Source organism: Stigmatopora nigra, chromosome 10 (genome assembly GCF_051989575.1).
Source record: "Stigmatopora nigra isolate UIUO_SnigA chromosome 10, RoL_Snig_1.1, whole genome shotgun sequence".
In the NCBI taxonomy this organism is placed as follows: Eukaryota; Metazoa; Chordata; class Actinopteri; order Syngnathiformes; family Syngnathidae; genus Stigmatopora; species Stigmatopora nigra.
This window is the reverse complement of record NC_135517.1, coordinates 767300-790875: the sequence shown is the minus strand read 5'-3', so window position 1 is coordinate 790875 and position 23576 is coordinate 767300. Positions and strand designations below refer to the sequence as shown.

The 23576-nt window shown below is 41.8% G+C and overlaps 5 protein-coding genes across 7 annotated transcripts; 3 read left to right on the top strand and 2 right to left on the bottom strand.

Annotated features, from left to right (window-relative positions):
• Window positions 1-1680: 1680 nt before the first annotated feature.
• Window positions 1681-5439, bottom strand: LOC144203490 (tribbles homolog 3-like). Its single transcript, XM_077726961.1, has 4 exons — window positions 5027-5439; window positions 3605-3880; window positions 3241-3533; window positions 1681-2598 (listed from the first exon to the last, which is right to left on the bottom strand). Exons 2-4 carry the CDS (start codon window positions 3878-3880, stop codon window positions 2115-2117), a joined length of 1053 nt encoding a protein of 350 aa, XP_077583087.1. The 5' UTR covers window positions 5027-5439; the 3' UTR covers window positions 1681-2114.
• Window positions 5440-12151: 6712 nt separating this feature from the next.
• Window positions 12152-15118, top strand: LOC144203491 (purine nucleoside phosphorylase-like). The gene is made up of 7 exons (XM_077726962.1): window positions 12152-12297; window positions 13072-13235; window positions 13304-13407; window positions 13873-14048; window positions 14129-14319; window positions 14575-14654; window positions 14716-15118. Exons 1-7 carry the CDS (start codon window positions 12167-12169, stop codon window positions 14872-14874), a joined length of 1005 nt encoding a protein of 334 aa, XP_077583088.1. The 5' UTR covers window positions 12152-12166; the 3' UTR covers window positions 14875-15118.
• Window positions 15119-15310: 192 nt separating this feature from the next.
• Window positions 15311-16179, top strand: b9d2 (B9 domain containing 2). Its single transcript, XM_077726637.1, has one exon. It carries the CDS (start codon window positions 15508-15510, stop codon window positions 16033-16035), a length of 528 nt encoding a protein of 175 aa, XP_077582763.1. The 5' UTR covers window positions 15311-15507; the 3' UTR covers window positions 16036-16179.
• Window positions 16180-16627: 448 nt separating this feature from the next.
• On the top strand, window positions 16628-23171 carry ergic3 (ERGIC and golgi 3). Of its 3 annotated transcripts, none has more exons than XM_077726930.1 (14): window positions 16628-16816; window positions 17185-17255; window positions 17671-17758; window positions 17828-17947; window positions 18385-18481; window positions 18548-18713; window positions 18788-18845; window positions 19957-19971; window positions 20201-20232; window positions 20409-20505; window positions 21524-21588; window positions 21665-21801; window positions 21873-21928; window positions 22008-23171. In XM_077726930.1, the coding sequence occupies exons 1-14, from the start codon at window positions 16729-16731 to the stop codon at window positions 22085-22087; spliced, it is 1170 nt and encodes a 389-aa protein (XP_077583056.1). In that variant the 5' UTR covers window positions 16628-16728; the 3' UTR covers window positions 22088-23171. The 3 variants fall into 3 exon arrangements, with proteins under 3 accessions (XP_077583056.1, XP_077583057.1, XP_077583058.1); XM_077726932.1 differs by lacking the exon at window positions 16628-16816 and adding an exon at window positions 16832-17057; XM_077726931.1 differs by lacking the exon at window positions 19957-19971 and having other exon boundaries at window positions 16629-16816.
• romo1 (reactive oxygen species modulator 1) lies at window positions 20539-21333 on the bottom strand. Its single transcript, XM_077726933.1, has 3 exons — window positions 21188-21333; window positions 20831-20967; window positions 20539-20750 (listed from the first exon to the last, which is right to left on the bottom strand). Exons 2-3 carry the CDS (start codon window positions 20965-20967, stop codon window positions 20642-20644), a joined length of 246 nt encoding a protein of 81 aa, XP_077583059.1. The 5' UTR covers window positions 21188-21333; the 3' UTR covers window positions 20539-20641.
• Window positions 23172-23576: the final 405 nt, after the last annotated feature.

Here is a 23576-nt window from a genome sequence, read left to right as displayed (position 1 = left end):
AATCCGCCTTTAAAACAAGTTTTGGGTAGAAATAAAAAAAATACGTGGCTGCACTTCTACTTGTGTCCACCAGCCGGCGGTATTCAACTGACTTGCTTTGAAATTCCCAAATCCGAGTGACATTTCATATATTTACATTGCAATTTGTTTTTTACATTTAGAAAGCTACATACAAATAAGTTTGAACTTAAAAAAAATATTTAATACAATAAACGTCAGATGTTGCTATTTTATTCCTAATATGCTTTCAAAATGGATACAAATGTACTTTTGATGAGTGTTTTTCCCGAGAATGGACACAGTTTTGTTGTGTGTCCAATCAGGACAGCTGCGTCCAGCTGGGTGGACATCTGGCGTCCATTCAGAACGACATCCAAAGGGCCGTGGTCAACGAGCTGACTCAAACGGCCATCGACGTCACAGCCGTCTGGATTGGACTCTGCTTGAGCTCGGTAATGCGGCAATTGTGGAAAAAAAAAAGTCGTTGACCTTTCTGACCTTTGCGATCCGCTTTGGCCCAAAATTTCCCAAATGCGGGATGAATGAAGTTATCCAAAAGGAATTGTTCTTACAGGAAGATACGTTCGTCTGGACTGACGGCTCGGATATAGGATTTGGCTCCGAGCAGATTGGGTCCCAACCGGATGGTTGCGTGACAATCGAGTTGTCAGGTAGGGAGGCCATTTTAGTACAGGGTTTCTGCTTTCATTATTATTAGTATTAGTATTAATAATTAATTATGACAATAAGGGGTATCAAATGGGGAGTCTGACTTTATTTTTATTTTTTAAATGGAATTCCGGGACTGACTATTTGTTGACTTGGTGAAACAGTGGTGTCCAAGTGGTGGCCCGGGGGCCAAATCTGGCCCGCCGCATCATTTTGTGCGGCCCGAGAAAGTCAATCATGAGTGCCGACTTTCTATTTTAGGTTCAAATTAATATAGAGTGTAGATGTATATTAAATTTCCTGATTTTCCCCCTTTTAAATTAATAATTGTCATTTTTTAATCAATTTTTCTGTGTTTTTAGTTCAAAAATCATTTTTTAAAATCTAATAATATATTTAAAAAAAAGCTAAAATAAACATAAGTTTTAGATCAATAAAATACTGAATATTCAGGGGTTTTAATCCAGTTCTTTTAACAATACTGTCTAAATATGGCTCCTAATATTTTGTTTATATACTTACAGAATTCGCATGGATCACTGAGGATATCGGCATGAATTTTCCCTACATTTGTTCTCGAGATATCTTCCAGTGCGCCTTAATCTGCCCAATAGAATACCCATACGTCTTTTAACTAGGCATAAAAACCCCACAAATAAATGGCAAAAAGAGTAAGTATTCTGTTTATCTTTATAATTTTAGAGTATAGTATATTTTAGACGCATTTCAGCGAAAAAGGGTGAAAACATTTTATCTTTTTAATAGAACAATTCCAAAAAGAGTAAAACTAATATTAGATTTGTTTTTTTTTAATTGTACAAATGTCTTTCGCCAACAGAGGTCGCCAGTGAGTTAAATTCATCAAAATGAGAAAATATCTTTTTATCCCTTTTTTCTTCTAATTTTCTAATACAAAAATGTTTTAAACCGCAACCTGGCTTTACTTTGTCCTCGCATTTCCTCTTAAATTTTCTCTCTAGTTCCAGATGAAAAAATAACATAAATAAAACATTCTTTTTCCATATTTGTATTTAATGAGCAGCTGTCAAGGGGGCTTTTACATAATCCAGTAGGCGGCTTCTAATTAACAGTTTGATTCGACAAAAAAATAAAAATATGCATTCCACTTTATGGCAAAGCAATAACAGGTCAGAAATGGTAAAAAAAAAAAAAAGTTTCCAAATTTCAAAATAAAGCGCACCAACAAAAACCGAGGTAGACCGACAGGAAGTGGGCGTCTCCATCTCAAAAAACACCACGTGACTCCATGACAAAATCTCTCAAAAAATCAAAACAAAAAACGAACTAAGTTGGTGTGATTTTGAAATTTCAACCCCAAAAAGTGCCATTTAACACCCCATAATTTCTGCAAACAAAATAAAAAATTGAAGGCACTTGAGGCTCAAGTAATCCAGGACTCTGGAGCAGTTTTTTTGTTTCTTTCCTTAGAGTTTAGGGGTGAACGTGGGTACCACCTGGTCGCCATCGCCATCCTCGCTTCTCCAATCCGGCACCCCGCCACGCCGAACCACACGTGGCGACGACGGCGTGCGGCGAGCGCTCAACCAAGGGTGGGCCAGGAGCTCGGATAGCCGCAGCCGGCGGTCGGGGCGCTTCCGGAGCATGCATCCGATCAAGCACTTGGCGGGCGCTGAAAGCCACGCCGGGACGGCGAAGGCCCCCCGGCGGATCTTGGCGAAGAGCGCGGCGGGCCGGGCGTCCTGGAAGGGGTAGCGTCCCATCAGCATGGTGTACAGGGACACGCCCAGGCTCCAGGCGTCGGCGGCGCGCCCCGAGTACGACGCCTGCCCGCTGGCCAGGAGCTCGGGAGCCACGTAGGCGGGGCAACCGTGGCGGTCCGTCAGGGAGTCGCAGTCGTTGCGCTCCAGGAGGACGCAGTCGTTGACGCCTAGGAGGGACACCTGCGTCCTGCGTAGAAGAAGACAAAAAAAAGTAAGCACACATTTTATTGATTTGTTTTTTACAAAGTGTACACTTTAAATTCAATTATGTCCGGTTAATTGTTTTTCTGAACTATTTATTCTCACAAGAATTGCAAGAGAGGGTGCTAGAGCCTATCCCAGCTAACTAAAGAGCTCCAATTGGGGGACACCCATGAATGGGTGGCCAGCCAATCACAGTGCACGGGGAGACAATAAACTAATCACTTGTAACTAGGCAGAATTTAGCATACAATTAGCTTGGCGTGCATGTTTTTGGGATGTGGAAGGAAACTGGAGTACCCAGAGGAACCCCACAAAAGCCCAGGGAGAAACATGCACACTCCACATAGTGTGGACCCATTTGGGAATCGAACCCTCAACCCCAGAAGTGCGAGCCTGACACACTACTCACTTTCCAAAGGGTCATTTTTTTAAATCAGAATTCATTTACCATATATAAGTAAAAGTAGATTATAATAATAATGGGTAATATAGCAAAAAAAAAATATATATATATATGAAATCTGAATAAATAGCTTATTTGTGTATACATCTACTTTTACTCAAAACTGCTATTTTTGCAAAATAACAATTTTTCCTCCACCCAGGTTTTGTAAAAAAAACTCACCGAAAGCGGTCAGTGAAGACAAAACGGCGCAACTTGACGTCCCGGAGCACCACGCCGTTGCGATGGCAGTGCTCCACGGCCTTCAGCATCTGAGCGAACAGAAGCCCCGCCTCCTCCTCGCCCAGCCGCCGGCTAGCACGCACGTGCGCGTGCATGTCGCCATGGTGAGCGGGCAGGAACAGGTAAGCGGCGTCCAGCTCCACCACCGCGTCCAGGAGCCCACAGACGTTAGCGTGGCGACCCAGCCGGGCGTAAACGGCCGACCTCTCCCGATAGCCAGCCACCGTCGTCACCTGTAACCGGTCACTCTTTCAATCCCGCCAAATTCCTCCAAAAGGACCAATCGAAAACGAACGGTCGCTACCTGGCAGGTGTACTGCTCCCTCGTAGTGGCATGGACCGCCCTGTAGGTGTCCTCGCCCTCGCAGCGCTCAAATAGGATATACGGCCCGACCCGGACCTTGGATTGGCTGCGGTCGGACTTGGGGGCGGGGCTCTCGGCCGCTGCTAGGTCGAGCGGGGGGCCGGCGTCCGGGGATGTCGGCAGAGGGGTCGGACAGGCTCTTTTGCATTTTGGCAGCGCGTCTCCGGGTTGCTCGAGTCGTCTCTTCAAACGGCGTTCGGCCACGCCCACGCTCATCTGTGGTCGGGGGGAGGGGCAACATTGTTTAAATTGAATATTCAAATAATTCAAACATTCTTCAAACTCAATATGTGGAGTACTGAAAGAGGATTCAGAAATAAATGCACTTTTTTTCCATTTATTGAGCGTGTTTTAGCTAGCGGAAAAAGTCGAACTCCCCTGGTGGTCGGCGGTAGTATTACACATAACTTAACATCGCGTTCCATTGTCCGCGCCTTCCGATAAATACAACGACGGGCGTGCTCGTGCGGGTATCAAACTCTGAGCGTGTTAACGTGTCTATAGGCGCCATGATGCAACTTCCTGTAAGCCGACAGCGGCTTACAGACGGTTGCATCAGAGCGAGACGCTTTATGGTTTTAACTGTTTTTAAATAGCGGCGACCGCACACCGCCGAGCGTGCGTGCGTGCATGCGTGTGCGCTCCCGTTCCCCGACAAGCGACATTTAGGAGAACTTTTGACCAATAAACAAGGCGGGTCGCCATGGCAACAGCATCCCGTGACAACCCACACGAGGGCGAGGTCGACTTGCAGTTTCACAATGACGCGAGGTCAACGTCACGTGACCCGATAACAATTGGCGATATCATCGTGAAAGTGCAGCTTTTAAATTGCAAGCGTTGTTAAATTAGACAGTTGCCATTGACGGTTATAACCGTCAAAAATATGTTTGAATAATGAGTATGAAATGTTGGTTGAAAAGGTTTTTTTTTAAAGGGATAAAACGTCTCGGTATGATGACGTTGTTTGGTTTCGATTTTAACAAATGCTATTAATCAAGGAATAATTAGCAACACCCGGGACGTTTTTGGACAAAAAACCGATTCTAGTTGCGAATTCACATCGTGGCTTACATTATTTTAAACTTTTTCAATCCTTTCGGGACATTTCACTTAATTTAAACCCTTTGTTTTAAGGGAAAATGCCAAGAAAAGCCACGCAAGCACGAGGAGAACCCTGAACCCAAGATTAGCAAGACTATAATGTGAGTATGCATTTTGGTTATTCGAGACTTATTATTCATTTCCAACACATTATTTAAACAAAAAAAACGACTTTATTTTCAATAATGTTTTGAAAAACACTTTTCAGCTACTTTTCGTCGGAAAAAAGTCCTCCAAACGTATTAAACTAACTCTCACCGTGCTCCAGATCCAGTTGAAGCCGGCCAGGGGGAAAACTGGACAACGACAAGTCCCGTTTAGGGACCAGTCGTCGCGGCCATGGCAGCGTCGCCTTCGTCCCGGGGAGCTCGACTCAAACGTCCGGTCTGCGACGCCTTTTTCCCGTCACCAGAAAAAAACAAAAAAACGAGGGACAAAGACTTCCTTTTCCATCCAAAAAGACGAAGGCGATGTGCACAGGAAAGAAAGAGGACTTTTTTGCTGGGAGTCGATGGTCGGTGTTAGGTAAGTGAAAGAATCGCGATCCGGTAGAAGTTTGGGGGCGATCTCCGAGTTGGCCTTTGTTTAGTTGGGCTTGGGGCGAGGGAATGTGACGTCATGGTGAGAGGGCGGGGCATCCATGTTGCAATAGTCCGCCGTTCCGTCGTCAGTCAGTCACAAGTCACCACGAGATGCATAAACAACGCATGCCTCTTGCTTACATCAGCTTCCGAATACACTTTTTCATCACTTCCTGCTGGGAAAGTTTCGTTTTATAATTTTTTTTTTTTATAAAATGAAATTAGATGAAATGGAATGTTTGTTTCTGTCATTGAACTCGAATTACATGCTGAAATGGAGTGTTTGGAAGTGAAAAGTAATAGATGTATATTAGGGTTGTGTGACAAGTATTCGCTTTCTGTTGATTTTGAGTGAAGTGTTGTTATTTTTAGGACGTTTTTTGTTCATTGGTTACTTTATGCAGATTTTGGCTGACTTTTTATTGGTTTTGTGGCATTCATTTGCCGATCACAGTTTAAATTAAAGAGTTAAATGAAAACTATTTTATTTTAGTGATTTATTTAGTACATTCAAAAGAAAAATCAATTACATTTTTTATTGAAATGAAATGTAATATATTTAAAAAAATAAATAATTGTAATACATTTTTAAAATTAGGCCTCGAATCAAAATAAAACTTTTTTTAATCAATTCATTATTAAAATTGGGTTTTATTACCAAATAAAAAATAAAAATATCAAAATGTTATTCCCTATTTGGTACTATTTCCACCAGGCTAATGTAATACCTGCAATTTTTTGTATCAGTATTAAATAATGAATGGTCGCCACGACCCGTGAAATTGTCGAAATTGGTCACGTTATACGGACATTTCCGCACGCACCAAACAGGTTATCTTCACGTGCTTAGCGTGTTTTTATGCTACGTGATGAAATATTGAAGAAACACAGGCCCCTTGTGTGTGTGTGTGTGTGTGTGTGCGAGTACGAGTATTAAAGTCGACTTTTTTTCATAAGCAATGTGATGAAATCAGAGGCCAAGTTTGTGACTTGGCGACGGGCCGAGCACAAACGCCGCCGCCATTTTCACAAGCCGCCCGCCACTTCCTGTCATTCCAATGCACTTCCTGCCAATGTGGGTCTCGCCTAGGGGGGGGCGGGGACTGTATGGGTGGGCGCGGCCTCCCCGCGGGAAGGCCTCGGGGCTGCCGGATAAAAGGTTCAACGTGGTTAAATCGGATTAAATGAGGCCAAAAGAAGTCAAAACTACTCCACTGATTTGAAAAATCAGGATCTTTTACTCAGGCTGACGCGGTGGTTAAGTGGTTGGTGTGTCTGCCTCGCATTTCCGCGGTTGAGGGTTCAATTTCCAAGTGGGTCTTTGCTTTCTGGAGTTTGGCTGGGCATGAGTGAGTTTTCTCAGGGTGGTACGTTGGTGAAGTGGTTGGTGTGTCTGCCTCGCATTTCTGCGGTCAAGGGTTCGATTCCCAAGTTTGTCTTCGCTTTATGGAGTTTGCCTGGGCATGAGTGAGTTTTCTCAGGGTGTCCTTTTTTGGGGGACATTTTGGGGTCAAATCCCTTCCTCTTGTTCATTTTTTGTGGTATTTCCAGTTAATTGGCTACTTCCTGTCCAATTTGAAGCATCACAGTCTCATTTCCTCATGACATTTTGTCACTTTCTGCTAATTGTACAACTTTTCCAAATCATTATCTGTTCATTGGTCCCTTTCTTGGACATTTTGGGCCATTCCAAGGTCACAAAAACATACTTTTTGATCATTTCCCATCAACTCAAGTGAATTCATCCATCACTTCCTATTCATTAGCTACTTCCTGTTGATTTTTGCTCCCTTTACGTGTCACTTCCTGTAGATTTGGGGTCACACACCAGATTTGTTCAAAAGTGGCCATTTTTCGTCAACATTGGCATTACTTTACAATATGACTTCCCGTATTTGTAGAAAGACGTTGATAGCCATTACGTAAAACTCAAAGGTTTCAAACACACACACACACACACACACTAATACACACATTAACACACACACAGCATGTCACAGAGGATGGAGTTGACATGCCAACAGTTACCGCTGGTTTCATCACAGAGACAATCCCAGACAGCCCACTGTGTGTGTGTGTGTGTGTGTGTGTGTGTGTGTGTGTGTGTGTGTTGGCAAATGTGTGTATGCGTGCGTTAATACCCACAAACAGAGGTCATCACGGATGATGCAAAAATGATTTAAGAAAATATGCTAGCAGCGAATAGCGGCGGCGGCGGCCGCGTTGAGAACACGTTCGTTTTGTTCTGAAATGCTCTGGAAATCATTTGGTTTTGGTTTTATTATGTTTTGTTGGGAATTTTTGTTAATGTTTGGAATGTTTTGGAAAAAATGGGTGTTAGTGGGTATGTTTTTTTAAATTTTTTTAAATATATTTGTAGGGTGGTTTGAAGATGGACTGGTTTAAATGATTTAAATCATGTGGAGATTTGAAGGAAAAGTAGATTTGAAGTTAGTTTCAGTTTTTTTTAACAAAAAAATGTTTTTATTTTAATTTGGGAAAATTCGATTTATATTTTTTAAAGAGTTTTAATCAATATTTTGTTATTATTGTTATGTATTTGTTTATTTTGTTTTAATTTGGGAAAGTCAGATATTCTTTAAAAATATGAAACAATTTGAATCAGTATTTTGGCAATATTTTTATTTAAAAAAATAATAATTAAAGATTGTGTTTTTTAAAAGCTGAACACCATCTCCATTAATTATTCACTTTAAATATATATATTTTTAAATATCCCCCCTCAAAAAAGCAATTTAAACCCCCTTTCCAGACTTATTACATTCTAACACATAATTCTAACTAACTGTTACCACGGCAACACCCAAGCCCAAACGCCCATATAAAAAAATCTAATAAAAACTCCCAACTTTTTTAATCCTCTTCAATACAGACTCATAAAACAGTAATACACCACATTTGAGTGTGTGTGTGTATGTGAGGATATTATTGCCAAAAGTTGCATTTGATGGGCATAAAGCGGGAGAGCAATCAAAGCACACACACACACACACACACAAACACACACACACACACACACACACACACACACACACACACACACACACACACACACACACACACACTTGAACTCCCCCTGAAACAAACAAAACAAAATAAAACACACACACACATGTTGGAACCCTCCATCACCATCAGGCTTTTTTTTCTGTCGTAACGATGTGCAATCAACACGCAACGCTGACCAACACACACACACACACACACACACACACACACACACACACACACACACACACACACACACACACACACACACACACACACACACACACACACACACGCACACACACACACAAACACACACACACACACACACACACACGTAGACGGGCACGCGCACGAGCATAAACACACGCAGGGATGGTTGAAGGATGAAGTCAGCCAATGATTGCAGAAGAGTTACACGATTGACTCATTCGCTTCTTTAGTATTTGTGTGTTTCATTCGTAAAGAACGAACAATACATTTGTAAATAATCGTCGTATCTTAAATTGTTTGCAAGCGTTATTTAAGTAAAGAATGTCGAAGTTTTTAATTAGATTAAATATTCATATATGGTGTAAATTAGACATTTATTTCCAAATGTTTGCCCACCACTCACTACTAAATAAAAAGAAACCAGCCAGAAAAAAGTTTTTTTTAGCAATACTCTTAAGAGCCACTAGAAGGCGACATTTCTCCATCCCAGACTGCCACTAGATTTCCTCGAGCAGCTTTTCCAATCAAGTGCTGTTTACATGACAAACACAACGTTTCATTTTCTCGTATTTTATCAACTCGATAAAGTACCCGGAAGGCGTTGGGGGCACAAAATAGAGGAAATTAAATTTCGCGTTAGTTTGACACAATTCCTCACTTGAAGGGACAAGTTCGACGGCTCCCAATTGATGAATGATTTGACTTTGTGTATCTATTTGGCCTTAAAGTCCACTTCCGGGTTCTTCACCAATCAAAGCAAATAAACATTGCGTCACTCTGACGAAGACCATTTAGATTTTTATTTTTATAAGTGGATTCAAAGAACTGGATTAAAAGCCCTGAATATTATTTAGATTATACAAAATTATTTTTGACCTAAAAACACAGAAAAAAAATGATTAAACAATGAAAATTATTTATTTAAAAGGGGAAAAATCAAGAAATTGAATATACATCTATACGCTTCTTTTAAATTTGATCCTAAAACAAAAAGTGGCCACTCATGACTTTCTCGGGCCGCACAAAATGATGCGGCGGGCCAGATTTGGCCCCCGGGCCGCCACTTTGACAACTTGGATATAGATCTTATGAAAATTAAATGCATCATTTCTATAGAAAGAATTTTTAATGAAGACAATACAAATACTGAGAATAATACATTATTTACAAGCGACACAGTGCTACAGTGGTTAATCTATCCGCCTCAACGTCCTAAGATCGAGGGTTCGATCGCCAAAAAATCCTACATGGAATTTGCATGTCCTCCCCAGGCTTACGTTGGTTTTCTCAAGGTACTCCGCTTTCCTCCCACATTCCCAAAACATGCATGCTAGGCTAATTGTAGGCTACATTGTCCTTTGAATGCTGACACAGGTCTGGCTGGCATTGCTCACATTGTTGGCATTGTGGTCATTTTTAGCAAATGGCATGCGTATGTACGTACGTGAGTGAGTGAGGACAAAATACAAAGAAGTGGCAAAATTGGACGTCTTGGCAGGACGGAGACATTTTGAATGGTCCATAAAAAACAATTGTTAAAAGGTCAATTCCAAGAGTCAGGAAATTTGGTTAACTGATTGGATCGACTAATCTTTTTCCATCAGTTGGTCACGTGTGGTTTTTACGATGGGATGGCGGCAGAAAAAGAACTTTGCTAAGATACATAGTGTATATTGCAAATGGTTTGGACGTCAATGGGGGTCAATGGGAGTTTTTGATTGGCTGAAAAAATAGTTTTAATTTAAGAGATTTTCAGAATAAATTTTTGATGAATAATTGGTTGTTGAAATTATTTTACACAATCAAGAAAATAGAAAATAAATATAAATATCAAAAATTAAAATGAAAACAATACATATTTTTTAATTAAAAATGATAGCGTACATTTATTGGGAGAAAAAATCTTTAAAAAATCTAAAATTTAAGAGATTTATTTATTTTTTTAATTTGAGAGATTTTCAGAATAAATTTTGCTGAATAATTTAATGTTGAAATGATTTTACACAGTCAAGAAAATATAAAATATATCTAAATATTAAAGATTAAAATGAAAACAATACACATTTTTTGATTAAAGTATTTTTTAGTGTAGTAAATCTTTAAAAAATCGCCCAATTTAGGCCATGTTCAAAAAATTGGAATCAGTTAATAAAATAGAAATATTCTATTGACTATATTGACTTCCTCTTTTTTTCTTTTTTCTTTTTCTTCCCTCAGGCGATGCCTTCAATTTTCCTGTAAACGCCAGCGGCGCTGAGCTTATTAAACCATGTCGTCCTGTGATCGTAAATCCCGCCCAATCGGAGAGCAGGAATCAGGTGAGTTAAAAAAAAATACTTTTAGGTTTTAACACAATGGCTGCCATAGACGCCTATAGACGTCCAATCCAATGCTATTCGCTAATTAGCCTCTTTAGTGGCTTTAATCTTTTGATAGCATTGTTTAAACTTATGTTTCCACATTAAAAAAAATGGTGTCCGATGAAGTCCAAGTGAATTTCTTGGTTGCACGTGAGGCGTTTGAGGTCGGCTCAGCTGACGGCCTTGGCATGTGCAGTCCGTTAGCCCGTTAGCGCGTTAGCGGTCATGAGACGGCCCAAATCTCCACCCAGACGCTTCTCGTTAACTCGCCGCTCGGTAGACGCTGACCACGTGACCCCCCCCCCCCCCCCCCCTGTGTGGATAATTCTTGACCTTTGCTAGTATGCTAACATGCTAGCTTGATTTTTTTAATTGCTATATCAAACAAGTAGCGTTAGATTTAGCTACTACTACTTAAGAATGATTCTACTTACAAAATATGAATTCGTTGAGGATTTGTTTTTATATCAAGTTACGAAAAACTATGGGAATCGAACACTCGAACACATAAACACGGGGCGGATTTGCTAACCACTTAACCACCGCACTGCCAATCATGGAATTTTTTTTTAACTTAAAATATGTCTTTACTTACGAAAAATATGACAAAAACTACTAGAACTAATTCATGATGAAAGTGCAATGCATTGTGGGAATCCAGGAATCATTCCCTTGTTTTTTTAAGCTTTCAAAAAAGGGTTAAAACATGCAAGGACATCAAATCAAAGCACTTTATCTCATCTGAGGGGTGCTGGAGCCAATCCCAGCCATCTCTATGACACCCTGAATCGGTGGTCAGCCCATCACAGGACACAAAGCGACAAACAACCAATCACTCGTAGCTAGGAGCACTTTAGTGTTAGCTAGTTAGCCTAGCATACATGTCTTTGGAATGTGGGAGTAAACAAGAGTACCTAAAGAAAACCCATGCAGTAGAACATGTAAATTCCACATAGTTAGCCCAACCTGGACTTGAACCCGGAACCCCGGAGCTGTGAGCCCCATGTGCAAAACCACGTGCCACGACCAAATGATCACCAAAAGTTACAAAAACAATGCTCACTATTTTCCCTAACTTACCCAATGCTGGCCGACTTCCATTTTTTTGCTACAATCTGACCACAAAGTAGCCGGAAATATGTAATCCCACGGCCGTATATGACCCAATCAAAGTTATGAAAATTCCACGCACGCACATCAACACAGCGGCTTCATTCATTGGCCGCAGCCCATGAATGGGCGACTTGTCGGCCAATGGGATGCATGTGACTGGCTTATATGGACGCAGCTGGGAATCAGACTCGCACAGACTCGCGCAGACTCACACACGCCAACACGCCATCATGCATAGCAAAGAACAGATCAGGTAAGACGTATTTATTTACTTTTTTACTTATTTTTATAACAGGAAAAGTGAGTTTTGCTAGCTTAGTTCATTGGACGAAGATAAATGTCCAATTTGTTGGAACTGAGAGGGTCGGCGGCGAATTAACATTTGATGATTAGCTGCCGAGACTCCAGATTTAAAGGGATTGGACGTTTGTTTGTCAAAATTTTATTTAGATTTAAAGTGGGAGGATGAAAAAGGAATATACAGGATGGGAACTGAAAGGGTTAAAGTGAAGTTTTTGTGGTTTTTAAGAGTGTATGAAGGGTTAAATTGGGATTTCAAGCTGGTTTTAAAGCTTGAAATTTGGATTTCAAGCTAAGTTTGAGATTTTAATTGGGATTTCAAGCTGGTTTTAAGGGTTACATTTCTTTTTAGTGGTTTCAAAATGGTGTTGACTGCGTTTAAATTGGGTTTTAAGGCATGGATAGTAAATTAGTGTGTTTTTAGAATGGGATTTCAGAATAAAACAAATGATGCTTAAAAGTAAAGTTTAAAGCTCGGATGTTATCTTAAAAGAAAGGAATGCATGTCAGGATTTGGGATTCAAAGAAGTGTTAACTGTTTACACTAAGGGTTTCAATCGGGATTAGGCTTTTGGATCCAATTTCTAGTTAAATCGAGGGTTAAAAGACTGAACACAGCCTCGAGTTAACCCACACAAAACCCAAAAAATGTGATCAGATGTCTTTTATTCTTATTGAAGTATTTATTTTTTGGGCCTTAAACGACAATTCCGTCCTCCCTTCGCAGCCACGACGAATACCAAAAGTCGGCCGATTGGCTGAAATCGCAGACCCACCATCGCCCCCAGGTGGCCATCATCTGCGGTTCGGGTCTGGGGGTGCTGGCCGATGTCCTCAAGTGCCAGGATTCCTTCTCTTACGCCGACATTCCAGGCTTCCCACAGAGCACGGGTAAATTCCGGACGCCGACCTTCCGTTGACCTCCTGTTGACGACCTTTGACCTCTCCATCCCCCGCAGTACAAGGTCACGCCGGACGTCTGGTTTTCGGCGAGCTGAAGGGCAAAACCTGCGTGTGCATGCAGGGCCGCTTCCACATGTACGAAGGACATTCGCTATGCAAGGTAAGGCCCACGTGTGTCAAAGTGGCGGCCCGGGGGCCAAATATGGCCCGCCGGATCATTTTATGCGGCCCGAGAAAGTCAATGATAAGTTTCTGTTTTAGGATCAAATTAAAATGATAGATATAGATGTATATTATATTTCCTGATTTTCTTTCTTTTAAATCAATCATTTTCATTTTTTAATCCATTTTTTTAGTGTTTTTAGTTCAAAAATCATTCTGTAAAAATTGGAAAATCATGAAATGTAATAAACATATCTATCATATTAATTTGATCCTAAAACAGAAAATCAGCACTCATCATTGACTTTTCCGGGCCGCACAAAATGATGCGGTGGGCCACATTTGGCCCCTGGGCCGCCACTTTGACACCCGTCATATAGATCACATATTAGATGTCATATAACATTATATGACATCATAGATAATATCATGTTAAGCACTCTTTCTTCCTTCCTAATTTTAGACCACATTCCCAGTGAGGGTCTTCAAACTTCTCGGGGTGGAGACCCTCATCGTGACCAACGCCGCCGGCTCATTGGCCGACGGCCTGCGTCCCGGTGACATCATGATCATCAAAGACCACATCAACTTTCCCGGCCTGATGGGTTTCAACCCCCTCAACGGACCTAACGACGACAAGTGAGCGCAATGGGACCTCCAAAATCTCCATCTTGGCGGGTTGACCTTTGACCCCTGTCTTATTTTTGTTGTTGTTGTAGGTTTGGACCACGTTTCCCGGCCATGTCGGGTTGCTACGACAAGGGATTACGTTCCCTCGCTCTGGAAATCGCCAAGCAGATGGGCGTGGCCAACCTCACGCAGGAGGGCGTGTACGCCATGGTGGGCGGGCCCACTTTTGAATCCATCGCAGAGGCTAGGCTGCTCCATCGATTGGGCGTGGATGCCGTTGGTAAGTACCAAATGTCAATTATTGTATTATTATTGTTAATTTTCATACAAAAAAATAATAGACAGAAGCTTTGTTTGTTTTTTTGGAGCCACAAAAAGATACGTTTGACATCCCTGAATAGTATTTTCAGACTTATTGTTGTCTGTGAGTCAGTAGTTAGTAAGTTATGAGTTTTATCATGTCTCCAGGCTAATCAGATGAGTGGTCGTAGTTCATTTGAGCTTGTTTACATCCTATTAAATTCTGTGTTTCCAGGCATGAGCACGGCTCCGGAGGTTGTCATAGCAACCCACTGTGGATTGAAGGTTTTTGGCCTTTCTCTCATTACCAATAAGGTACACACACGCACACATAAATACACATTACGTCACATTCTGATTGGACCGTTTATGTCAGGTGGTCAAGAGCTACGAGGACACGGAAAGTGTGGACCACGAGGGCGTCCTGGAGGTGGGACGGCAGCGCTCGCACACGTTGCAGCAGCTTGTCACCGAACTGGTCGCCAGGATGGAAATCAACAACAACATTGACAGCATCACGAATAACACTCTTTAGGAGGAGAAAAAAAAATTAATGTAGATTTTACAGAGGCTTCTGCGCTCTGTTCAAGTGCCTTTTGTAAACAACCCTTATTTTATTTAAACAAAATTCATAGTGTAATGTGGTGTTTTATCCGCTGAGTCAAGATGGAAGACCATTTATCTCCGATTGCTATTCATGTGGTGTTTTTTGTATATATTTACTTTCTGAACTGCCTTATAATTTGATTAAAACACTGTCATGCCATCTTTCCATCTTACGTCGCAATACGCAGTTTTTGACTTCATAGAACGTTTTGACGAGGAAATTTAGAAAAGACATCGGTTAAAGTCATCTTGAATGTAATCTTCTAGCGGTTGTTCAGTATGGAGTTACAACCTCCCGGCTATAAGTGGCGCTGTGTTTGGCAAAAGTTGTTGTAAGAAAGGAAGTTCTTAATCAGTATTTCCGTTTTGGTTTGTTGTTTAGCCTGAAAGCTATTCATTTAGGTTCGAGTCGCGAATTCACAGTCGACGAAGTACAACTGAAAAGGTTTGTGCGTCCGTGGTTTATCAGAGTAGAGTTAATTACACAGCAAATTAAGAAAAGAGATAACATTATCTTGGAGGCTGGGGACGCAAACGGTGATGCTAAACTAATCTCGGTGACATGGCGGAGCTTCACATTATCGGCCAACTTGTCGGCGCTAGCGGTTTCGACCACAATAGCCTCTTCTGCAAATGGGCACTCCACACGGGGGGAGCGTGGCGTCTCCTCTCGGGCACCAAACAGGGTCAGACTCAAGTGGACAACCCCCAGACGGGAGACATTGCCTATTGGAGCCACCCCATCGACGTCCATTACGCCACTAAGGGGCTCCAAGGCTGGCCCAAGCTGCACCTCCAAGTGTGGCACCAGGACTGGCTCGGTCGCTGCGTAATGTTTGGATACGGTTACTGTCATGTCCCTTCCAGCCCTGGGCACCACCGAATCCACTGTGTCACCTGGAGGCCGACGGGTTCGGTTCTGGAGGAGTTGTCGCAGAAGTTCGTCGGCGGTGGACCGCAGCTCCGCAATCCGGATATCATATACAGCGGGGCGGATCGATATAGACTGCGCACGGAGGCTGTGGGGACTGTGGAGCTGGAGCTCGGCATCATTATGCGACACTTTGACAAATATGGGGTAGAAAGTTAACCGAAAATGTACGATGGAGTGAGTTGTTTGGGAGTGTGCATTTATACTCTATAATTTGACTTTTTCTGACCAAGAAATGGAGCAGAAATTGAAATTTGTAGTCTTTTATAACAGCTGTGTGAAGTAAAATGTTTACGCATAGAAGTTTCTGGTGTATTTTTTTGCCATGGAGCAGAATGTGTAGTTTTAGTGTACATATGTGTTTCTGCTTTGGAATGCACAACATTGATTTAAAAAAGGTTGGGTAAATTACAAAACATATGATGCTATGATTCAGGCTTTTAAAAAACTACTGAATTATTTTTTAAGCATACAAATCATTTAATGCATTTCGAAAGTTTTAAAAAAGTGCTGAATATCAGTTAAATTCATAGCGGTTTCAAAGTAATTTTATTAAAAAAACATAAATATTTGTTAATGTAATATTTACAAATATATATGAAAAATAATATACTCATATATATTCTATATTTATTTTTAAAACGGCTCAGCCGCGTCAGGCATCTTTTTTTAAATACATGATATCTCCGACCAAACCACTTGAGGGGCGGGTTGGTAGTTCACGCGTCTGTCTCTGATTGGTCATCGCATCCAGACCCCGCCTCCCATACCGGAAAAGAAATCCTTCGGTCTTGATGTGTGTATTCGGAGTGCAGCAATTGTGTCGGTGGCGTGCGGCGCCCACTACGTAAAATGGACGCCCTCAACAAACTTAAACAATTTGACGCCTATCCCAAAACTCTGGAGGATTTCCGGGTGAAGACGTGGGGTGGCGCCACCGGTGAGAGGCTTTGTCTGACACGGGAGCCGTCCGTCAGTCGGCGCCGCTAGCATTCTCGGCTAATAACAATGCTACCCGGTTCCATTGAAGCAAACACGTTCATTAAGCAAGCGCGTTTCAAGTTATTGTCCTCAAACTCGACGTGCATGTCAAAATTAATACTCGGAAGGTTTTAAATTAAATATAGGCGAGGAACCAGAGTGAAAGAGGAGTTCCATAATGGGTGAAAGGTAGTGACTCGGTAATGAGAATGCCTTTTAAATTTGAACACTTCTCCGTTTAAATTGACGTCTATCGTCGCCAATGGCATTGTGACATAATGTTTATCGATTTAAATTCGACTTTGAACGGGTTTTCTCTCCCCACAGTGACAATTATCAGTGGTTTCATCATGTTAATCCTCTTCATATCGGAGCTGCAGTACTACCTTACAAAGGAGGTGAGTGCATTTTCATATTTATCATATATAAAATCATTTTCATACACCAAAGTTATATCGACTTGATAAAAGTTGTCGAAAATGTTACTCCAACATTTGGTTGCAGTTCAAAATGTTCAGTGTTTCAATGCTCAACCGGTTGTACTGGATCAGATTTACCGTTCGCCAAAAGTAATTATTTTTTGTCGTGAGGCATTGTGGGAAATGTGGTTTTATTAGCATCACCGCTATATTAGAGATTTCCCATCAAAATTCAAGGCTGAGCACATTAAATGACCGGGATTGGAAGATTAGCTCATTAAAATGTATTGAATTACTTTTATTTAAATATGAATTAATTGGTTGCCAATAACTGTAGTCGATGCCCCGCCCCTTTTGACTGATTTTTGTCCTTCAATCGTCCATGTTCTTGCAGGTTCATCCCGAACTGTACGTGGACACGTCCCGAGGCGACAAACTGAAGATCAACATCGACGTGGTCTTCCCTCACATGCCTTGCGCCTGTTAGTATTTCGAAGCGTGGCCATTTTGTAGGCTTATCCATGTTAGTCAATGACCTGACTTCCTGTTAGATCTCAGCATCGACGCCATGGACGTGGCCGGCGAGCAGCAGCTGGACGTGGAACATAACCTCTTTAAGCAGCGGCTGGACCAAGACCTCCAAGCCGTCACCGACGAGGCGGAGAAACACGGTATGTCCCAAATATAATGTTGTCAGATTCCTGGCCTTTTTATTCAATATGAGATGGTCCATATGTCGTATTTTCTGGACTATAAGTCACATCTTTTTCAGAAAAACAGCTTATAAAACATAGAACAAGCTATTATTGGTCCGTATATAAGACAACTCCTTTTCCAAGACTCAAGTTTGAAAAAAGAAATTCATTTTTTTTTTAAAACATTTTTTACACAAAATAATGACAGTACCCCTATCTAGAATAAATGATTTTGGAATGTAGGAGAAAACCGACCGGGATTAGAACCCAGAACCCCAGAGCTGTGAGGCCGTGTTATTTCAATGTAAAAAAACAAAAAACAAACAAACATCGTCTTATATTCGGATCAGTACAGGATTTAAATGGCACTATGTCGGATTTGGCGGTAACAATTCTTAATCTCCCGTGCGCAGAATTGGGCAAAGCCGACGACGGAGAAAAGTTCGATCCCGGCACGCTGGACCCCAAACGTTGTGAGAGTTGCTACGGCGCCGAGACGGAGGAACTCAGGTGAGAGGAAAAAGTCCACCTGTCGACTTTAATTTTCTGGAATGACGGTTTCGTGGTGGCGTTCAGGTGCTGCAACACCTGCGACGACGTACGTGAGGCGTACCGCCGCCGCGGCTGGGCTTTCAAGAGCGCCGACACCATCGAGCAGTGCAAACGAGAAGGCTTCACGCAGAAGATGCAGGAGCAGAAGAACGAGGGTTGCCAAGTTTACGGCATCCTGGAGGTCAACAAGGTAGGGGTCAACGCCGTCACCGTTCTGATTCGCCGCTTTTTGGGCTAGCGTGACGTATCGTTTTCGGCCCACAGGTGGCGGGAAACTTCCACTTTGCTCCGGGGAAGAGCTTCCAGCAGTCGCATGTGCACGGTAAGAAGGCGGGTTTTGTTTTGGGTCGGTTAGTCGGGTCGTCAAAGGTTTCTGAATAGCGAGCGAGGAAGTGAGGGTTGGGCGGAGCTTCTCGTAATGGAGATAAAACGCGATTGGACGATTCATTTGACACGTGTTTAGTAGGTAGACTTCCAAGCCATGTTCTTTTGTTTGTATTAAATAGTATTTAATAATAGCAATAATAATAAGCACGAAAAAAAACAGTAAATATGGTCTTATTAAAGTTTACGCTTGTTCAGAAACCTTTGACTTAATGCATCCCCCTTCATTTTACTACTGCTATAACATACGACCTTCATTCATTAATCCATCCATACGTGTCCCTACCTATAGTTAGTGGCTGGGATGGGCTCGAGCACCCCCGTAACACTGAGAATAAGTATAGTAGTAGTAGTAGTAACATCGTTTCCTGTAAAAGTTTTGTAGGCTGTTTTTTTAAATTTATTTTTAGTACAACACAATAGAAGCCTAATTAACTATTAATTTTGATTCATAAGACACAAACAGGTACATACTTTTCAGACAATACACAAAAATGTGATGATTCACATTTCATTCCATATGTGCAGGAAAGTAAGAAAAGATACGCAATAACAATATTCATTTTAACGCCATTGAAGTCTATGAAATGCTATCTTCTTTTCTTCATTTTCCTGCACTGAACACACTAACCCATTTCTACCATCAAATCTCAGTGCTCTGCAGCAGAGAGACGAGAATTAACATCAGCCGGCGGTCTTTGTCTTTGGGGCCGCACGGTCGCGTGGAAGAAAACTTTAGCGTCGACCAGTATTTTCATAGTCCCTTATTTTTTGACCAATCGGCTCCTACGTCAATTTCTGTGAGGGGCGTGGAACCAATGAGAGAATTTACATATACAGTACACTTCTACTTACCAAATGTTCAATAAGTCTTGGAACCAATTAATTTTGTAAGTAGAGGTACTACTACATTTGTTGACTATCAAAATAGTGGATTATTAGTCCCCTATGTTTCCGGGCGGTGCGGCCCCAGCAAGTAGCAAATGACTTTTAATGTGTTGCCCCGCCCCCAAAAATCATCTGGTGTTTCTTCTCTGTTCTTTGTGCAGTGCACTCTGTGGAAAGTAAGTCTTCTTTTTACTTTTTGGATAATTCTATCAAACAGATTGGGCGTCTGTCTACGTAAATGGCGGGCATGCATTTAGTTGTTTTAAGGTTGCCTGAAATACTACATGCTTGTAATATATAACATTTGCATCCACTGCAATTTAAAGTACTACTGCATATTTAAAGTATGTTACAAAAAATTGAATTTAATGCACTTTTTACAAATTTGAATGTTTTTTTCCGCAGTTCACGACCTTCAGAGTTTTGGCTTGGATAATGTAAGTAACTGTGTTTAAATTGAATATTTTAAGTGGCAATTTTGGTTTACATGTTTTTTTTTTTACTTAAATTAGGCCGTAGTTTGCACACCCTTGCACTAAATAATCTAAAATGTACTTTCTACTGTTTTTGATGGTCTATTAATGCCTGTGACTTGAACTTTTATGTTAATCAGATCAACATGACCCATTTGATCAAACACCTGTCATTCGGAGAAGACTACCCCGGCATCGTCAACCCTCTGGACGGGACGCAGGTGATGGCGCCGCAAGGTGAGTCAAAACCAAAAATTCCACTGAGCACTCTTCGTCTTTAAGTATTTTTTAATGAAAGCCTCGAAGTGGCCAAGCGGACCCCGTCACAAAAGTCCCATATTTGCGCAGAGGGGCTCGCTAAAGCCCCCCATCATCAGCAGCGAATTCCCATCCCAATAGCCATGAAGGTTCCGAATGTCCCGCCGCTTTGCATCATGGTCTTGCCGACTCCTCCCATCAGTTCTCGACCTCGCATGCCGATTCTGTAGACAAGAACATGTTAAAATTAGTCACTTCCAAGTACTACTTGAAAAAATTATAATGATAATAATTATAATTTGACCTGAGACAGGAGAAAGTTCCGAACATAGCCCCGGCGGCCATTCCCACAGCGAAGCCCATCATGAATCCCATTTTGACCCTGTCAAAACAGCTGGGCTGGGCCTGACCGTGGCCGTACGGTGCTACACTCACAGGCATCTGAAAGTGTAGGAAATTTCATTCACGCGGGGTCAAAACAACCGCGCTTGCGTCAAAAATAGCTACTACGTAGACCCGAATGAAAGCAGGTTGTTTACCTAAGAGGGTGCTAGCATTAGTTTGCTAATTAGCAGGCTACAACACCGGTGGCTTTGGGCGTTTAAACACGCCGCGCAATTTGTTTTGTAGTTCAAAAGGCTTCGAATAAAACGCACGTTACCTTAAGTCGATTGATTTATTGAGAAAGATTTCTCGGTCGAAGGTTGAGAGGCGCACTCTGGCGGAGTAGACGTAAATGTCTTTTGGTCAGACCTCCATAGCCGGAAGTAGGAAAGAGAGGAAGAACGGAAGTGAGCCGACAGGTCAATTCGGTGTCGCGCTAAAAGAGATAGCGACTCTCCGTGGCTCTTCGCAGTAGTGCAGTTTTGATATTCATTCGAACTGTTACTGCGCGTGATTGTTTCGACAACCAAATGAATATATAAATTAAATGAAAAGACATTTTGGCATGATTTGTATAACTTAACATGGTGGTCTTGTGTTTTCTATCCCACAGCCTCAATGATGTACCAGTATTTCGTTAAAATTGTGCCTACCATTTACATGAAAACCGACGGAGAGGTGAGTGACATCACCGAACCGCCATCCAAAAATGTCAAAAACGGAATACCACCTGATGCTTTTCTCTTGTGAGCAGGTTGTAAAATCCAACCAGTTCTCCGTCACCAGACACGAAAAAGTGGCCAACGGCTTGATAGGCGACCAAGGACTGCCCGGGGTCTTTGTTTTATACGAACTTTCGCCCATGATGGTCAAATTCACAGAGAAACACAGGTGGGATGTCGGCCATTTTAAGGGTCCAGTGTGATATTTATTCCCCATTTAACATCATTTTTGTGTGTTAGGTCCTTCACGCACTTCCTGACTGGAGTCTGCGCCATCGTCGGGGGCGTCTTCACAGGTCAGTCTCAAGCAGGGGGCGTGGCCAGTCCAATTAGCAACGACTGAGTCCTACTTTTTGTTTTTCCGTCCTTGCACAGTTGCCGGACTCATCGACTCGCTCATCTACCACTCGGCTCGCGTCATTACGAAGAAAATAGAACTGGGCAAGGCCTCCTAACGGCAAGCCCCGCCCCCACCTGGCCTTTTTGTGTGGCCACACCCCCTCCTATCGAGCATCTTTGCGTCGACCGGGTAGAGAAGGATGTCGGAACATCACCGGCCGAGTCCAAAGTCGTCCGACGCTAAACGAACACGGGGAGGACCACGATGTCTTCTTTACGTCCTTTTGTCCAGGTTCTTTGTGTTCTTGTTGGTGTCTGTCTCGGTCCTAAGGGTTTTCCTTGCTCTTCTTTTTCTCTGTGCCATTTTGGGATCCCTCTTATTTTGTTGTTGTTGTCTTTTCCCAGTTCCTCACTTTTTTCCTCGGTGCCTTTTTTCCCCAACTTTTTATTCGGTGCTCGGACGTTTGGTCGCCCGGACGTTTGGTCGCCCGGACGTTTGGTCGCCCGGACGTTTTAATATCTAAGTACATTTGACCGACGACCAAATGCCCGGTAAAGTTTTGTTTGGGTTATTTTTTTCCATTTCTACGTTGCACTTTGTCTCTTATGTTATTTGTTTTTTTCTTGTATGTTAACTTTTTTCCCCCGAGTTAATTAATCGGCAGTTTCCCTGTTGCGTTAGCTGCCTCAAACGCCCAATCCATTTTAACTGTGAGGGCCTGACAGCATTAATTTGCTCCCTTTTGTCCACAAGAGGGCGCTACTCTTCATTTTTTTTATTGTTTATTTCCTGGAAATAACCTTCAAAGTATTTAAGTTTACAAACGATGGCTGTCTTAAAACTCTGATAACGCAGGTAAAAAAAACAAGCCCGTTCATGATGGCAGCCATTTTGTGACATCACTTATACCCGCAGAAGACAGACACTATGGTTAAGTTTAAATTCTGTTATTTTTTACCTTCGGTTAATGGAGGATAAAGTTGTTGTTTTTCCGTTTATGAGTCGTCATTTGACGCGTCTTTCTGCCGTCGAGAGAATTTCTCAAATTTGAAAGCGTGGATGTTTTTAACGTTGAAATCAGGGCTCTGGCGTATCCACCGTGTGAGTACGCCCCTGCAAGAGGGTAAAAATGTATTTATATTTTGATTGTCCTCGAAACTGTTTTTTAAATGGCACAATAAATGTGGACGACAGCAGTATCATTTTGAGTTATGTTGTTTCCTCTAGCTTGCAGTGTCACTTTTCGGCCACCAGAGGGCGACATCGCTTGTGTTGAAGACTTCAATGAGTGAGTAGCTTTCTTTATAATTTATACTGAAAATGTGATTACTGTTCTATAAAAAGTATTACATGTACATATTGAGTCATATTCCGAATTTTTCGGAGTATAAGTCGCACTTTTCATAGTTTCTCAATGTAAATCCTATTTGTTTTCACTCTGAACACCAACATTGAGTTATATTTTCGTCTATTGTTCCCTATTTTCCCATGACTTGAGCATATTTTGTGTAATATGACAAACAGTCCATTTTGAAGAACAAAAAACAAAAATACTCTAAGTTAAACAGTGTAAGGAACCATTTCATCAAGAAAAACTTTATTAA

Coding starts and splice junctions, on each gene's coding strand:
- LOC144203490 (XM_077726961.1), bottom strand. CDS start 3,880: ATGAGCGTGGGCGTGGCCGAACGCCGTTTGAAGAGACGACTCGAGCAA. Junction 3,534..3,604: donor GGGAGCAGTACACCTGCCAG/GTAGCGACCGTT, acceptor GACCGGTTACAG/GTGACGACGGTGGCTGGCTA. Junction 2,599..3,240: donor GTCTTCACTGACCGCTTTCG/GTGAGTTTTTTT, acceptor TCTTCTACGCAG/GACGCAGGTGTCCCTCCTAG.
- LOC144203491 (XM_077726962.1), top strand. CDS start 12,167: ATGGGCGACTTGTCGGCCAATGGGATGCATGTGACTGGCTTATATGGA. Junction 13,408..13,872: donor AAGGACATTCGCTATGCAAG/GTAAGGCCCACG, acceptor TCCTAATTTTAG/ACCACATTCCCAGTGAGGGT. Junction 14,655..14,715: donor TTTCTCTCATTACCAATAAG/GTACACACACGC, acceptor CGTTTATGTCAG/GTGGTCAAGAGCTACGAGGA.
- b9d2 (XM_077726637.1), top strand. CDS start 15,508: ATGGCGGAGCTTCACATTATCGGCCAACTTGTCGGCGCTAGCGGTTTC.
- ergic3 (XM_077726930.1), top strand. CDS start 16,729: ATGGACGCCCTCAACAAACTTAAACAATTTGACGCCTATCCCAAAACT. Junction 17,759..17,827: donor CCCTCACATGCCTTGCGCCT/GTTAGTATTTCG, acceptor ACTTCCTGTTAG/ATCTCAGCATCGACGCCATG. Junction 21,589..21,664: donor ACATGAAAACCGACGGAGAG/GTGAGTGACATC, acceptor TCTTGTGAGCAG/GTTGTAAAATCCAACCAGTT.
- romo1 (XM_077726933.1), bottom strand. CDS start 20,967: ATGCCTGTGAGTGTAGCACCGTACGGCCACGGTCAGGCCCAGCCCAGC. Junction 20,751..20,830: donor GGAACTTTCTCCTGTCTCAG/GTCAAATTATAA, acceptor TCTTGTCTACAG/AATCGGCATGCGAGGTCGAG.